Source organism: Chenopodium quinoa, unplaced genomic scaffold (genome assembly GCF_001683475.1).
Source record: "Chenopodium quinoa cultivar QQ74 unplaced genomic scaffold, ASM168347v1, whole genome shotgun sequence".
Classification (NCBI taxonomy): domain Eukaryota; kingdom Viridiplantae; phylum Streptophyta; class Magnoliopsida; order Caryophyllales; family Amaranthaceae; genus Chenopodium; species Chenopodium quinoa.
In genome coordinates this window covers 108,171-123,846 of record NW_018745684.1, presented here as the reverse complement: position 1 = coordinate 123,846, position 15,676 = coordinate 108,171, and the positions used below count along the sequence as shown (strand labels likewise).

Genomic DNA, 15,676 nt, shown 5'->3' with positions numbered 1-15,676 from the left:
TGAGGTATACTTAGCATATTGTTGGTTATTTAAATTCCAGGACGCCTGTTTTTTGTTTGGAAACTGACGCCTGTTCCCTTTTACTTAGGCCCTGCTCCGAGTGAACGGCCTTCGCAAGCCGCTTGACAGGAAGAACAAAGAGGTAAAGGCTGCAAAAGCTATGGCCACCTCTGACTGTGATAAGGCAATGTTTTAAATTGCCCAAAATGAGGTTTTGACAATTGATATTCTTTATTATCAGGCGCAGGCTACTTCTGCTGTCCGGGCTCAGTTAGAAGCGGCCCAGAAGAAAAATAATGAGCTGGAGGCGACCATCAACAATCTCAAGGCCGAGCTGAGACATCTTCGCTAAAAAATGTCCTCATACGACACCTTGGAGAAATCCTTGGCACACGTTAAGGAACGCCTGGTGACCCAGGAGAAGAGTCTTACTCAGGAGCTCTCGGCAAAGGCCGAGCAAGAAAAGAAGGAGCTGGTCCGGGAGATGATGAAAGACTCTGCTCAAATCCAGCGCCTGACCTGGGGCCGCCTCTTCCCCAATGCCGACTTTTCCTCCTGGGAAAAAACGTACCGCCAGTGTTCTGATAGATATAATCAAGAGATCCTGGCGGCTGCTGAGGACGAAGCGTTGGAGGAGGAGGAGCCGGTAGTGGTGCTTGTGCCGCTTGGGGGTGATGCATCGAAGAAGGATGCAGCTGAAGCCGAGTCCAGCAAAAAGAGTGCTGACCAGGCAACAACTGCTATTATTGAAGATCTGCCCCCTTCTTAAGCTTTATGTCTTCTTTTCACGGCCTGCGTGCCGTTTGTTTTTATTTACCCGGCCAGGGGGCCGGGGTTCTGAATATTTTGTTGGTCTTCATGACCGGCTTTCTTTTGTATCTTTTACCCGGCCAAGGGGCCGGGGGCATGAATGTTTATGCCAGTCCTTCGAATTTGTTTCGTTTTGAATTTGTTAAAATTTGTTAAGTATCGAAACTTTGATATCCAATTGCATACTTATACCGACTGTTTTGCATGGCCGATAGTTGTGGACAGGTACAAGGTAGTTAATCACACCACCTATGCCCCTGGACGACTGGTTGTCTGTTTCCAGGCTAAGCGATCAGTCGGCCACTTTAAAGACTGGATCCCCTTTATCCAAGTAGGAAGGTGGTTTCCTACCTGCCTTGCTTTTTTTTTTTTTAAGCTAGAGACTCTAGTCGGTCCAGGCCGACTATTTCCCGCCACATTTAACCTAGTGTGAACAGGCGCTGTATGAAAACCTTTTTAGTCTCATACTAATTTTTTAAGGAGTGACCAAGTAAACATGATTGTTACCTAGTCGCCGGGTAACTGAGTAGTAGAGGTTTCAAGCGGTGGGTACCGGTTGCTCCCCTTTATTTGCCAATGTTTGTTGGCTATTAACTCATAAGATACCGACTGTTCTTATCCCAAGTAGTTCAGTCGGTTGGTTGACACGGATGGTTACTGCGAACACTTATTTGACCTGATTAGTCAGTTAAGTGAGGGGTAGCCTTGTCCGGAAAACGGCTACGTGGTTGTCTTGGTTAGACAGTCGTATAGGTGTCGTGTAATGATTTTATAGAACAATGTTCCACCCAAAAGGGAGCTGCTCTCTGCGACGAATTTCATCCGGATGGATGCCGTCGGACGCCTGCTATAATGTTGGGACAGGTCGAATTGAACTTATATTTGGATCAGTTGGCTTGGCGCCTGGTCTGATCATTTTAGCTATGAGCCTTTGATAGTTCTTGGTGAACTGTGTTATGGGAGAGTAGCCGGTTGTATGAGACAAGCGGCGTGCCCCTCTTAAGTAAGAATGAAAAATAAACATGGAGAGTTGCCGACTGTTTGTCAGTTGGCATGCCCCTCTTAGGTAAGAATAAAAATTAAACATGGAGAGTAGCCGACTGTTTGTCAGTAGGCATGCCCCTCTTAGTACAAAATTGAATGAAACATCAAACTTTTATTAAGTAGCCCTCGACTATTTACATTATTCAAAAGAAATATTTCTTAAGATTATCTACATTCCAGGTTCGGGGCAATGGTTGACCGTCTGGTGTTTCCAGACGGTAGGTACCGTCCCTGACCTCTTCATAGATTCGGTAGGGTCCTTCCCAGTTGGGAGTTAATTTTCCAGACTCATTAGCCCTACCAACTGCTTCCATTTTTCTAAGTACAAAGTCCCCCACTTTGAGTGGACGCCTGTGTACTTTTTTGTTGTATGATCTAGTCATTCTCAGGCGGTAAATTTCATGGCGCAAGACAGCATTGCCCCTCCTTTCTAGGAGTGAGTCTAATGTCAGGCGCATGGCTTCCCAGTTTGCCTCTTCGTCATATAACATTACTCGAAGAGTCGGCTCGTAGTGTTCAATTGGAAGAACAACTTCCGCACCATAAGTTAGAAGGAATGGAGTTTCTCCAGTAGCCCCTTTTTCAGTCGTCCTAATGGCCCAGAGAACATGTGGTAATTCATCCGCCCATAGGCCGCCTTCTCGTTCAATCTTTTTCTTGAGACCGTCTGAGATGATTTTATTAAAAGCTTCTACCTGGCCGTTTGCTTGTGGACGACCGACTGATGCAAAGTGGTGTGCAATTCCTTGGTCACCCAACCAGCTTTTGAGAACAGTCGTCTCAAATTGGGGACCATTATCAAAAACCATAGACATGGGAACCCCGAACCGAGTGATGACATTTTTCCAGATGAATGAAATTACATCCTTCGTCTTGATTCCCTTTACAGCCTTCGTCTCCACCCATTTAGTGAAGTAGTCGACTGCAACAAGTATGTACCTCCTTCCGCCTGTAGCAAGCGTATAGGGACCCAGAATATCCATGCCCCACTTAGCAAACAGTAGTGGGCTATGAATGGTAGTGGGCTATGAATGGTAGTGAGGTCAGTAGCCGGACGTTGAATTAGTTTGCCAAACCTTTGGCACTTGTCACATTTTTTCACCATCTTCATTGCATCTGCTTCTAAAGTAGGCCAAAAGTAGCCCTGCCGCCTTGTCCGTTTAGCAAGCGACCTAACGCCTATATGGGAAGCGCAATAACCAGAGAGAAGATCGTCTAGTATCTCTCGTCCCTTTTCTGGAGTAACACACTTTAAGTAGGGTTGAAGGTACCCTCTTTTGTGAAGTTCTCTCTTTAACATTTCAAAACTGGCTGCCCGTTTTTTCAGCGCTGCCGCCTGGTGATGATCATCCGGCAGGGTACCGTCTGTCAGATATGCCCTGATTGGATCCATCCAGGTTGAGCTTCTGTCTAGGATTCCAATAGGGTCTTCCTCGATGCTTCTCTTCTCCATTACTTCCCAAAAAACAGTTCGAGGAGTATCACAAGAGGCGGATGATGCTAATTTTGAAAGTGCATCCGCCTGGTTGTTTTCTGATCTCAGCACTTGAGTCAGATGAAAATCTTCAAGGGATCCGACTGCCTGTCGTACCGCCTGTAAATACTTGATCATGGCCGGATGGGTTGCTTCGTATTCGCCATTATACTGACTCACTATCAATTGTGAATCGGAACAGACGTCTATCTTTCGTGCCCCTGCCGCCTTGCACATGCGGATTCCGGCTAGTAAAGCTTCATATTCTGCCTCATTGTTTGAGGCCTGAAAACTGAAGCGTAGAGCATACTTGTACCTGTCGCCCTCTGGCGACTGACATATGACGACTGCTCCACAACCATTTGAAGTAGAGCTTCCATCCACATATACCTTCCAGACTTGGTCTGGATCTCGAGAATTAGGGGGACGAGTCATCTCAACAATAAAGTCAGCAAAGGCTTGCCCCTTCACTGCTTTTCTAGGCTCGAAAGTAACTTCGAGGCTCTGCATTTCTATGGCCCATTTGATCATCCGGCCTGACGACTCCATGGTGGTCAGTGGCCGCTTGATAGGTTGATCTGTAACACGACGACTGCATGTGCCAAAAAGTAGGGCTTCAATTTTTTAACAGCCATGAAGAGCGCAAGACCAAATTTCTCCACTAAAGGATACCTCAACTCGGCATTTTTTAGTACATGACTGACAAAGTAGACCGGTAGCTGACAACCGTCTCTTTCAGCAAGAAGAACAGCGCTTAACGCATGATCAGAGACGGCCAGGTACATATAGAGTACTTCTTTGGGCAAAGGGCTGACCAGCCTCGGTAAGGAATGCAAGTGAACTTTCAATTTCTGGAAGGCCGCCTCAGCATCCGGCCCCCATTCAAACCTTGCCTTCTTCTTAATGGCTTGGAAGAAATATAAGCATTTGTCGCTTGATCGGCTTAGAAATCTTCCCAAGGCCGCCAGACAACCTGTTAACTTCTAAACCTCTCGGACGGTACGAGGCGACTGCATGTCGATGACCGTCTGCACCTTCTCAGGGTTCGCCTCTATTCCTCTCTGATCGATAAGGAATCCGAGAAATTTCCCAGACTCAACTCCAAATACACATTTCTTGGGATTGAGCATGACATGGTGCCGCCTGAGTGTGGCGAAAGTTTCTCGGAGGTCCGACGGATGATCTATCTGAAGCTTAGACTTGACAATCATATCATCAATGTATGCCTCGACGTTTCTCCCAATCTGATCAAAGAACACAGTGTTTATCATTCGCTGGAAGGTGGCCGGGCTATTCTTAAGACCGAACGGCATGACCGTGTAACAGTATAACCCTTGATCAGTGACGAAGGACGTCTTCTCCTGATCTTTCTTCCATAAAGGAATTTGATGGAAACCAGAGTAGGCGTCCATAAAGCTCATCAAAGCATGGCCGGCTGTTGAGTCGACCAGGTTATCAATTTTAGGCAGAGGGTAACTGTCTTTGGGGCATGCCTTGTTTAAGTCTGTGTAGTCTACACACATTCGCCAGGTGCCATTCGGCTTTTTAACAAGCACCACATTTGCAACCCAGTCTGGGAAGTAACATTGCCGAATGAACCCTGCATCAAGTAGTTTTTTAACTTCGACGGCTGCCGCCTGACTTCTTTCTTCGCCATGGTTCCGTTTCTTCTGCCTTACCGGCTTCTTTTTCGGATCCACAGCTAGTTTATGTACCGCCAGGTCAGGAATAATGCCTGGCATTTCGTGGACTTCGAATGCAAAGATGTCCTTGTATTCTTTCAGTAGTTTGTGAAAATCGTCACCCAAGACTCTCAGAGCAGTCGTCCCAACTTTGATCGTTCTCTCAGGACGTGAGTCTTCTAAGATCAAGTCCGTATGCTCACCAGCCGGCTGAGGGCGGAATTCATCTGACCGCTCCTCTGCCAATGATTGCTATTTTCTGTCTTTTCTTGCGGCCCCCGTCTGGGCTGCCTTTCTCTTCTTGTCGCCTGCTTCCTTATCAGGCGCACTCTTCTTGACATTGTCAAGGTCTGTTTTTCCACCACTTGACCCAGCGACCATAACAGTGGGCTTGATATCCGAGAGATAGCACTCTCGGGCCATCCTCTGATCTCCCCTTAGGGACCCGACTGTTCCATTATCCCTCTCAAACTTGAGCAACATAAGAGATGGGATTATAACAGCCTTGGAATTATTCAGGGTTGGTCGTCCCAGAATCATGTTGTAGGCCGAGAGTTCTTCTACTACCAGGAACCGGACTACCATGTGTCGTCCTTCCCCTTTTTCACCCAGGCGGATGGGTAAATCCACTCGTCCCACTGGGTGGACGAATCTTCCCCCAAACCCTACTAAAGGGTGGGATGCCGGATGTATGCAATCAGTCTGATATTTTAGTTTTAACAGACATTTGCTACTGATAAGATTTGAGGAGCTTCCAGTATCTATAAGGATTCGGCCAACTCTCTGGTTGGCCACTTTACATTCAATAACGATAGGGTCGTCATGCGGCCCCCTTACCCCTCCTAGATCTTCTTCAGTGATGACAATCTCTGGAAATGAATATTTGGGGGGCCGTTCTTGGTGAACAGAATTTACATCTAGCCGCCTGATATTGTCTTTGTTGCCCCTAATAGTGGGACCGCCTCCTGCAACGCCGCCTGCAATGGTGTAGACGACTGCATCATCTGTATCAGAGTTGTCGGCCGGTTGACTCTTTTTGGCTGAATGCTTTTTCGAGGAAGTGTTCCCAGTAGATTTCTTGACATAAGAGTCAAGATCGCCTTGCTCAGCCAGGCGGTCTAGATACCGCATGAGACTGATGCATTCGTTGGTGTGATGACCAACATCTTCATGATAATCACAGAATTTTTCTTGGTTCCGGTTGCTTGCAGAACCCTTCATGGGGACTGACTTCTCAATTGAGATCCGTCCCTTGATTTCCTTTAGGATAGCTTGGCTATCCTTGTTAAACGCATACTTTAGGGAGTATGGTTTGAATTCTTTTTTCTTCTTCTGGGCTGGCTGTTTAGACCCATCAGCCGGCTGCTGCTGAACAGGCGGTGCGCCGGCTGGATCACTGAGTCCAGTTTGAAGATGTTCCCGTTCCCTCATTTCGGTATGACGGGTGCGTCGGGCCCTTAGGGTCCCGTCTGAAGCAGTGTGAGCTTCAACTTCGAATTCTTCCTCAATATCATGGTCCGACTGAACTTGAGGGTCTTCTAGGGGACGCCTCTCTTCAGGAGTCGGTACAGACGTGGATGTCATCTCAAAAGTACTCTCCCCACAGACGGCGCCAAAATGTTTCGGGGTTTTCTGATGTCCTGCGGGAGAGTTACAATTCCGAGACTGGAACCGGACGCCTGTACCTGCAAAACAAACGGATGCTCCGGATGATTGGAGATCCGCCTCCGACGGTCAAGTTAGTACTTGATTAAGGAGTAATTAACGCGGAAATAAAAGTGATTGGGTCTCTCTAGGTGAGAGTGCTAAATGTGCGTAATCCCCCTTAATGAGGATTAAGGGAGGTATTTATAACCTTGGGAAACGTGTCAATCCTAGGTTTAGGTTAACCTAGGGCTGATTGGGCTTCCCTTGGAAGTTGGGCCTAGGTGGCCGGTTTCTCCATTAGGCATGGAGGAAGCCACGTGTCATGACATAATAGGTCCAGGGTGGACAAATAGGCGTGTGCCACGTGGCAAACCCTGACAGTTCCAACTGGGGGACACTTGGTAGGACCTGATTGACCCACGTGGCGCATTCCAATTGGTGGGAGCAAAATCCCCTAATCAGGTATTAATTTGGGAATGCATGCTAAAATCACGCGTAAATCAGTGTAATTAATGTACATTTTAAGTTAATATTTCTACTTTTAATTATCTTATCCAACCCCCGGGGCGTTCGTTAACTTTTGCCTTTTAAAAATTCAATAAGCTAATCAAAATAATAAAAAAAAAACTCTTATTTTGAGTTTATTTTTTTCACAAAAAGGTTTGATTAAAAAAAAATTAAATTTTTTTTGTTTTTTGTAATAAAATCTTTTTCAATAAGCTATTTACCAAATATCCAAATTAACATTTTTATATGGCAAAAGCTAATGAACTCCCCGGGGACGTTGGATAAGATAATTAAAAGTAGAAATATAAAATAAACATTAATTACACCGATCGACGCGTAATTTTGAGATGCATTTTCAAATTAATACTATATTAAGAAATATTTTAAAAGGTTATCCAACACCACATGGGCATATTGGTCAAACCTCTAACAAATAGGTCAATAAAGTAAAAGCTCTCCAAACCAAACAAGGCCATAAACTTAGCATAACAAGAGATGTTGGGCCAAGTATTCACATAAACCAAATTAATTACTTCGTATAAGATAATTCTCAAAGCCCTAATCAGAAACGTATTGGGCTGACTAGTAAAAAGGCCCAGATCACTATACCCTAACTTAGCAGCCCAAACAATTTAGTTGAAACAGGTTGAATAGCTCCTTCGTCTACCTCTTTCTTCTTCCCTGGTAATTTAGTTCAATTCAACAGAGCAGAAAGCAGAGAGCTCAGTTGCTAATTTGCTTTGCAAAAAGCGTCGGATATTCAGTTGCTTTGCAAAAAGCGTCGGAAATTAATCAAACTAATTGAGTTTAAGCTAAATCGTACGGTGAGAGGATGGTTCAAGCCAAGCATAAAAAATCCAAACCTAAGAAACTATCACAAGTAATTTCTTGCTTACTTCTTTAATTCTTGCTCTGATTTCGTGCCTTTTTTATTTTGCTGCAATTTTATTTTTTTTATTTTTTTTGCCCTTATTATTATGGAACATTTTTTTTTTTTCAAATTTAATGAAATTCATGTTTGTTAAGTACTTCGTAGTTTCTTTTTTCGCTTTATTATTACGAGTACTTACAATTTTAGTGAATCTAGTAAATTTACAAGTACTCGAATTAATTATCATCCGTCACTTCCCGCTGAAATTGAGGGTGTTTTTATTTTTATTTTTATTTTTTTATTTTATTATTATTATTATTATTATTATTATTATTATTATTATTATTATTATTATTATTATTATTATTATTATTATTATTATTATTATTATTATTATTATTATTATTATTATTATTATTATTATTATTATTATTATTATTATTATTATTATTATTATTATTATTATTATTATTATTATTATTATTTTAGTGAACCAATATTCTGATTTATAGTTGCAAGGCTTGCAACTAATTTGATTTTGTGTAATTTTGTTATGCTATTAGTCTGGTGTTATATAGAAGAATAGGATTGATCCATCGGGGGTAATGATCTATGGTATAGTTGCCCCAATCTTGGAAGCTTATACTGTACTTTGAAACACATAGTGATCGTTTTGTTGAACATAGAAAATATCGGATCTCTCAAGAACTAGGAAGTGTAAAAACGTGTTTGGTTTGATAATGGGAAGTAAATGAGACCTTCCACTTACCCGTGTTTTTGTCAACCAAAAATTACACCCACGAACTCATTTTCCATGTATTTTTTTAATGTCAACCAAACAAGCCCATTAATTAGCCATATTGTAGACTAATATTTATGTTTGACATGTTTGTATGTCTAAAAGTCGGGCGTTGCTAATATATGTGTCATTTCCTTAGGTTTTGGACTTTTGGAGTAATGAAGAGTGAGGATAACATATATTGATGTGCATTGTGTTTTTCTCACCTGAAATCTCCTTGGATATTGGTATTTTTGGATTTGTTTGTTGAATTGATGATAAAAAATTGTTTACCTATGAGCTTTAATTTATAAATTTTTAGAGTTAAATGGAGAATTGTAGTGATTTACCTAAGAACTAACGGAACATTTGGTAGACAATTATACATCCTGAGAATGGTAATTAATTTGTGTTTAGGTTTGTGAAAAAAAAAAACTTGTATGTCATTACAATGTGAGGTCATTTATAAAACCTCATTTTCTTCATAAAATTTCATTACCATCCATTACCATTCACAAGGTGGTATTGAGTGGTAATGGAAATTCATGAAGAAATTCACTTGTATAGGGATGGGTTCTATTACGAAGGTAGTGAACGTGTTTTTTTTGTTTTTTGTTTTACCTACAAATTCATTACCATTTCCATGATTTATGACCGCTAACCAAACGGGCCATGATTTATACTTTACGAGTATCATTTTCACTTGTGTGTCATGCTTACAAAAAATAGTGGTTTTTATGTTCATTTGGGTGTTAGTGTTCCTTGATGGTGATTTAATGACTTGTTTATGATTGTCATGATTTTTGTAAATCTCATTCTCATATCTGTAATGTGGCCAGGCCAAAAAGCATGGAAAGCAGGGTGACATCTCTAACTTCCGTGCTCAGCTTGATTTGTTGGATTTGAAGATTATCCAAGTGACAGCTGATGGCAATTGTTTCTTCAGGTCAGTGTTTACCGGAGGTTCCCTGTTTCTAACTGCAACATGCATTGTTTGTGTAATTGTGTGGGGGTGTGCTTCTTGGTGTTGATTTGTCACTTAGTTTCTTGAATTTTCATGGGTGGCATTTGCATGGGATAATTGTTTGGTATGTATAGCCCCTTCAATTCACTCGCTAAACAAGCTAGTTGATGATCCTATCTAGCTTGCAGGGCTTTGGCTGATCAGTTGGAGGGCAATGAAGAGGAACATGAAAAGTATCGTCGTATGGTTGTGCAGTATATCGAGGTATGCAAGTACATAACTGTAGTAGGTAGTTTTCCCTCCATTCATAACATCATTAATTTGAGAATTCAAATTTTGTTTTTATCACATATACCAGCCACCAGTGCCATGCTGCTGAGACGCATTATAGAAGACCTTAAAGATGAAAGCTTGTAATTGTTCCTTTGTGTTGCTGTTGTCTAGCATATATAGTTACATGTGCGTAATCAGAGTTATCTTTCCCCAATACAGCCCATTGTTATCATCTACAATGAAACTTTGTTGTAGACTGGAAAAGTTCCAAATCAGCAAATTTTCTGGACGAGTGTTTATGGTCATTATAATCATTTGGGAGCAAATCAGACGTACTTACTTTTTGTTCAATTTTATACAGAAAAATCGTGAACTATTTGAGCCATTTATCGAGGATGATGTCCCTTTTGATGAATACTGCCAGTCCATGGGAAAGGATGGCACATGGGCTGGACATATGGAATTGCAAGCAGCTACCCTTGTGACTCATACTAACATCTGTATTCATCGTGTAAGGCCTTCCTTCTTCCCCAGTCCCCTAAAATCAGATGAATTTTTTCCTATGCCTTCCTATGTATCCAGGAATATTCTTTTCCTAGCTTATTGAAATATTTGTGGGCTTTCTTTGACTGATTTTCTGCTTCGATGGTAATGCTCATCTGTATTATACAATATTTGTTTGTCAACTCCTGATCCATGAAAACCTTTTATTCTCATTCTCTTACTTCAAAAAGTGATGGTGAATCTTTTAACACACATACATTGTGGTTTATTTTTAATACGTACATTAGCAGGAGTTTTGCATGGCATTTCTAGATTACCTCTGCATTTCTGCAACCATACTGAATATTACATTTCCACTGCGATCATATTTCAGCATATGTCACCTCGATGGTACATACGAAATTTTGATGACCAGGGGGCACGCATGATTCATCTGTAAGTGATTTTATCTAATTTTACACTCCATGTTTATAGGTATGGACCCAATTTTTTTTCCCCCTGGGAATTGTCATCTTGTGGTCTGGTACTTTGTGTAGTTGATTATCTACTGCTATAATTGGAATATTATTAAAACCTTCAATATGTTCCTTGCGCTGCTCCAAATTTGGGACACAAATTTATGCATTGGATAGTACACCACACCACTCTAACATTTACACCCTCTGGATAAATCATAGACATGAAGGCTCCTGTTTTTAGAAAATAATTGGATTGAAGTGAAATCTTTAACACTGCATCTGTGACTTAGGCACATAAGCAGTACATGGCTGTCTTTGGAGAAAACTAATACCTGTCCTGTTCCACCATTAGAAAACATAAAAGTAGTTACTCCACCATCCAACCTACCTCCAAGGGTTCCAAGATGCATAGATGAGTAAGAGGACTTAACCCTTCAATCGAATTTCATCTATTTTGCAGAGAAATACCAATATCTGTGAAAGCTTCGGAATCGACCAAACTCCATTAGATTCTTATTATTACGAACTGGGATGATCTCGTCAGACCAATCCCAACTCATGTGCAGATTTACAGGATGGGAGAGAAGCCCTATTTTCCCTTATAGCACACACACACGCACACAAACTAATATTTCAACTTGTTTCTCAAAAGCCAGGTTCAATAGAGGACATGTGGGTTTTATTCTGTCCAATCTACTTTGTACAGTCTTCCCTTGACACACTCTCCTCCTAAAATGAATTATTAGAGAAGAAAACATGGGGTACTTGTTGATTTTATGTACCAGCCACTTTCATTTCCTTACAATTCACTTTGTTAGTAAAGTATTTTGAAATAGTGGTGTCGTCTTGTTTCACTTGCAGTATAATTGTAAACAGACTTGATGACCTTTTGATGATATTCACCAACATGGCCTACATTAATTATGTAGGTCTTATCACGACGGAGAGCACTACAACAGCTTAAGATTAAAGGAAGATCAGAGCTGCGGACCTGCTAAACCTATCGTGATTAAGGTCCCCCCCGCCCCCCCCCCCCCCCAAAAAAAAAAAAAAAAAAATTTCAAAGTCTGTTGGCCCTTTAAATGTTTTGAAATTTTATAATTTAGCGCTCTGCTGAGGACAAAATGTGTTTTCTTTTTTTTTTTGTTACTTAAATAGGCTGATGATAATCTTACAGCAAGTGCACAACAACCAAAATCTGCAGGCAGTCAATCAAAAGCAAAACATTTAAAATATGTTGTTTACGAAGGGGCCCTTAAAATGGTCATGGCAGGCAGTGGTTGTGATGATGCTGAAAAGGTTGAGCAGGTAATACACATTTTAAAATGCATTTTATTTTTTTTGTTCAGCTGACATTATGATTTTCTTCTCATCATTTTAGCTAACATTTTTGTAAGAATATATGGTAGTGCATTTAAAATTCTAAAAACCTAGGAGCATTAATGACAAGGTTGAAATTGGGTCTGATGTTTTGAATTTGAACATGATTAAGTGGTATGGGGATTAGATTCCTCTATTCATTTCTGTAGTGGAACTTTCATAAACCAATTTTCTGGCTTAGTGATGATTACCTATGTTGCAATCATTGAGCCTGCAAATCTTGAATGTCACATTACTTGGGGATTATATTGTAATGGGACTTCAAGTAACATGCACTTTTTTAATTCAAAATCCTGCAGGTTTTATTGCAAGTGGATGGTGATGTTGATGCTGCAACTGAGTTCTTGATAGCAGAACAAGAAGCTGGAGAAACATTAAAGGAAAATGGTGTTTGTCATGAAAAAGATAAAATTGGTAATGGTTGATACTTGTAGGATATAACAGATATCAAAGCAATGCCACAACCTGATAATTTGTGTCTTTAAACACTTGGTCTTATGTTCTGGTAGAGTGTTGGGTAGCTGAGCATATGACAGTTACATAGACCACAAAGCTCTCAGAGTGTTATCACTGGGGATTCCTAGGCAAGAATTTCCACTACTAATAATCTAGGACTCGGCCTTCTGTAGGAGTCTGTTAGATTTACGAACAGAATTGCAGCAAATATATCTGAACCTTGTGAAGGGCACCAAAACATCCTGTCCAGGGGATACTAGGAACGACTTAGCCATAGTATATTAGTGTATATTTTGCTGCCACAAAGATTTTTGTCATTGTGGATTCAATTTATTCTAAGTATCTTTTTGCTTCCATATTCTACTTTTCTAATTTTGTTTCCATCTTCCCTATACATCCAGACGAAGATGCAAAGACAAAATCTAATAACCATGTGGAAAACATAGTTCCTTTAGAGATACAAGAACATTCAACTGACATTGAAGCTGTTGATAGTTCCAAAACATCTAGCAAGGTTGACAAGGTGCTCTATCTATTCTCTTCTATTCTACTCTATTTCCCCTTCCCCTTCCCTAGTCCCTCCTTTTTCCGAAAAGTGGGGTGGGTTGGTCAAATCATGCTTACTTCCCTATCTCAAATTGCAGTTAGAACACGTTCTGTTTCTTATACTATATGATTCTCTTAGGATGTGTTTTCAGTTTGTTGACAGTTTTCTTTGACAATTGCAGAAAATTCCTAATAATAAGGTTTGCCCTTGTGGATCAAAGAAAAAACATAAGGCGTGTTGTGGAGCAGCTTCTGGAAAAACCTGTTCTAAAGTTGTAGTGTATGCTCTTTTCAAAAATCCTGTGCATTGTGCTATTTAATTCAATCTGCTTTATGCTGGTTTTGCCATGTGTTAATCTTTCCTAGCTGTCAGAAATTCAAGTATATTGCCTTAGTCTAGTGTCCTATTCTTAACAGGAAGGTAGCATTTTTGAGTTGCTAAGAGCTGATGGAGTTTTTTCTTTTTATTCTATAGACATAGAATAATCTTCCCCAGCTCTTAGTTAGGGTAAGGGGAGTTAGCATGTTTCAAGTTGCTAAGACCCAGGGAAGTTAAGTATATTCTATAGACGTTGCTAAGAGCTGGGGAAGTACAATTTAATTCAAAACTTTATTTTATAAACTTCAAAGCTATTCGCGCATCAGGAATTTATGTAGGTAATCTTACCTAGGGTAGTGGGATGGTTGGTTGCAGAACTTTATGATGACCTTGAGGTTCTTGTTTCAAATGAGAACACTTTCTTCTTAAATTTTTGCTGCATGCTTTTGAGGTGCAGCCGCTGTAGCATCTATTTTAATGAAGAAATTTATCCAGCTGATGCCTCTTATTTTTAATCCTAATTATTTCAATGGTGTCATCAGTGACAACGAAGTTCATGCTAGAAGGGGTAAAAGGATGAAGCAAAGGAAGAAGGTCATACCAATTACCAAAGCAGGTTCCTGTGGGTCAAACAGTAATTTGCCTGATATGGGTGCATTGTGTATCTGATTAAAGGTATTATTACATATTTTATCTTTGTATATAGCTTCAACATCATTCTCGTGTATCTTCTATTTGAGAAAAGATCATTTGCGTTTCCCGAATATGGTGTTATCATCTGCTTGAAAATTATTCTTCTCTTCAATCAGAAATCCTTTTTGACAACGCTTATCATATCTAAGTAATACCTGCTTAGAATATGAAATTTCAGTTCTCATATCTCATGTGTGCCTAATTATATGCAGTGTGGTAAACCATACTCACTCCGTATTATAAACACGCCGATTACCCATGAAATCTGTGAAAAAGGCAATGTTGTGACTTGTGATTGTCGTAGCATAGAATGTTTCCCTATTACATTATTACAACAGCGCTTGACGGTTTTGACAAGATATTGGCATCTCTGGGATGTTCGTGATTATCTTTGTATTTAAAACGAGTAGAACGAAATGACACTAAGATTGCAGTGAGTCGGTGACTTGTGATACGAGGTTATGATGTTTGGCTTCTGGCTGATAGCATTAACTCAAAAGGATTTGGATTTCAATACTTCCTCTTCTACTTGTTTCGTTACATCCTTTTTACCTCCTCGTGAAGATTGTTGCTTGCTTGTGAATAACTAAAGTTGTACATTAGCCTCTGAATTCAGGATTTTTGCCAATGAGTTGTTTGATTAAATTAGACACACGAGTATTATGGATATGCTTGGTGTAAATCTTTGAACTTTGATTCATGCATTGGCACTTCTTGAAGTAAATTAAACACGAGTATTCTTCGGTGTTAAAATTATAATGAATCGTCGTGTGTAGAGATCAATAGGTACGTAATTACTGATTTGCAGTGCTTGTGCTTAATCCTCACACTCAAGGAGTGTGGAATACCCTTGAAAGTTTAATTGGTTGAAATAAACTCCGTGGAAAGTGTTGAAGATTTTTGACTTAAACAACTTCATGAATTTCTGGTATTAGTGTGGTTGATGCAATTTGACAAGTTATTTGGATTTTTTTTTCCTTTGTTAAAGATCAATGAGTAAAATAGAAACTCTCTCAAATATCAAAAAAAATTACTGAAGGTATCATCTTCATTTTTTGCATTAAATGTTGAAAGTAACTCAAACAGAGTAATATAGGGATGAAATTTATATCCCGCCGTGGACTAATTTTTTAACCTATGCTTTTCTCTCTATCTTTCTCATCTCCAAAAAAATATTTAAGAGTTCATGTTTTTGCAAATGATGTATCTAAAAAAATGGAAGAAGTGCGTTTATGTAGTCTACGAGTACTGTAATATTTAAAGGTACAGT

At 40.2% G+C, this 15,676-nt stretch overlaps 1 protein-coding gene across 3 annotated transcripts; it reads left to right on the top strand.

Annotated features, from left to right (window-relative positions):
* Positions 1–7,829: 7,829 nt before the first annotated feature.
* On the top strand, positions 7,830–15,075 carry LOC110717806 (OTU domain-containing protein 3-like). Of its 3 annotated transcripts, XM_021896583.1 has the most exons (12): positions 7,831–8,044; positions 9,653–9,759; positions 9,966–10,041; positions 10,412–10,561; positions 10,928–10,989; positions 11,942–12,026; positions 12,171–12,320; positions 12,692–12,806; positions 13,250–13,371; positions 13,577–13,674; positions 14,256–14,388; positions 14,619–15,075. In XM_021896583.1, exons 1-11 carry the CDS (start codon positions 7,997–7,999, stop codon positions 14,380–14,382), a joined length of 1,140 nt encoding a protein of 379 aa, XP_021752275.1. In that variant the 5' UTR covers positions 7,831–7,996; the 3' UTR covers positions 14,383–14,388; positions 14,619–15,075. The 3 variants fall into 3 exon arrangements, with proteins under 3 accessions (XP_021752277.1, XP_021752275.1, XP_021752276.1); XM_021896585.1 differs by lacking the exon at positions 14,619–15,075 and having other exon boundaries at positions 7,830–8,044; positions 13,577–13,666; positions 14,256–14,343; XM_021896584.1 differs by lacking the exon at positions 7,831–8,044 and having other exon boundaries at positions 9,959–10,041.
* Positions 15,076–15,676: the final 601 nt, after the last annotated feature.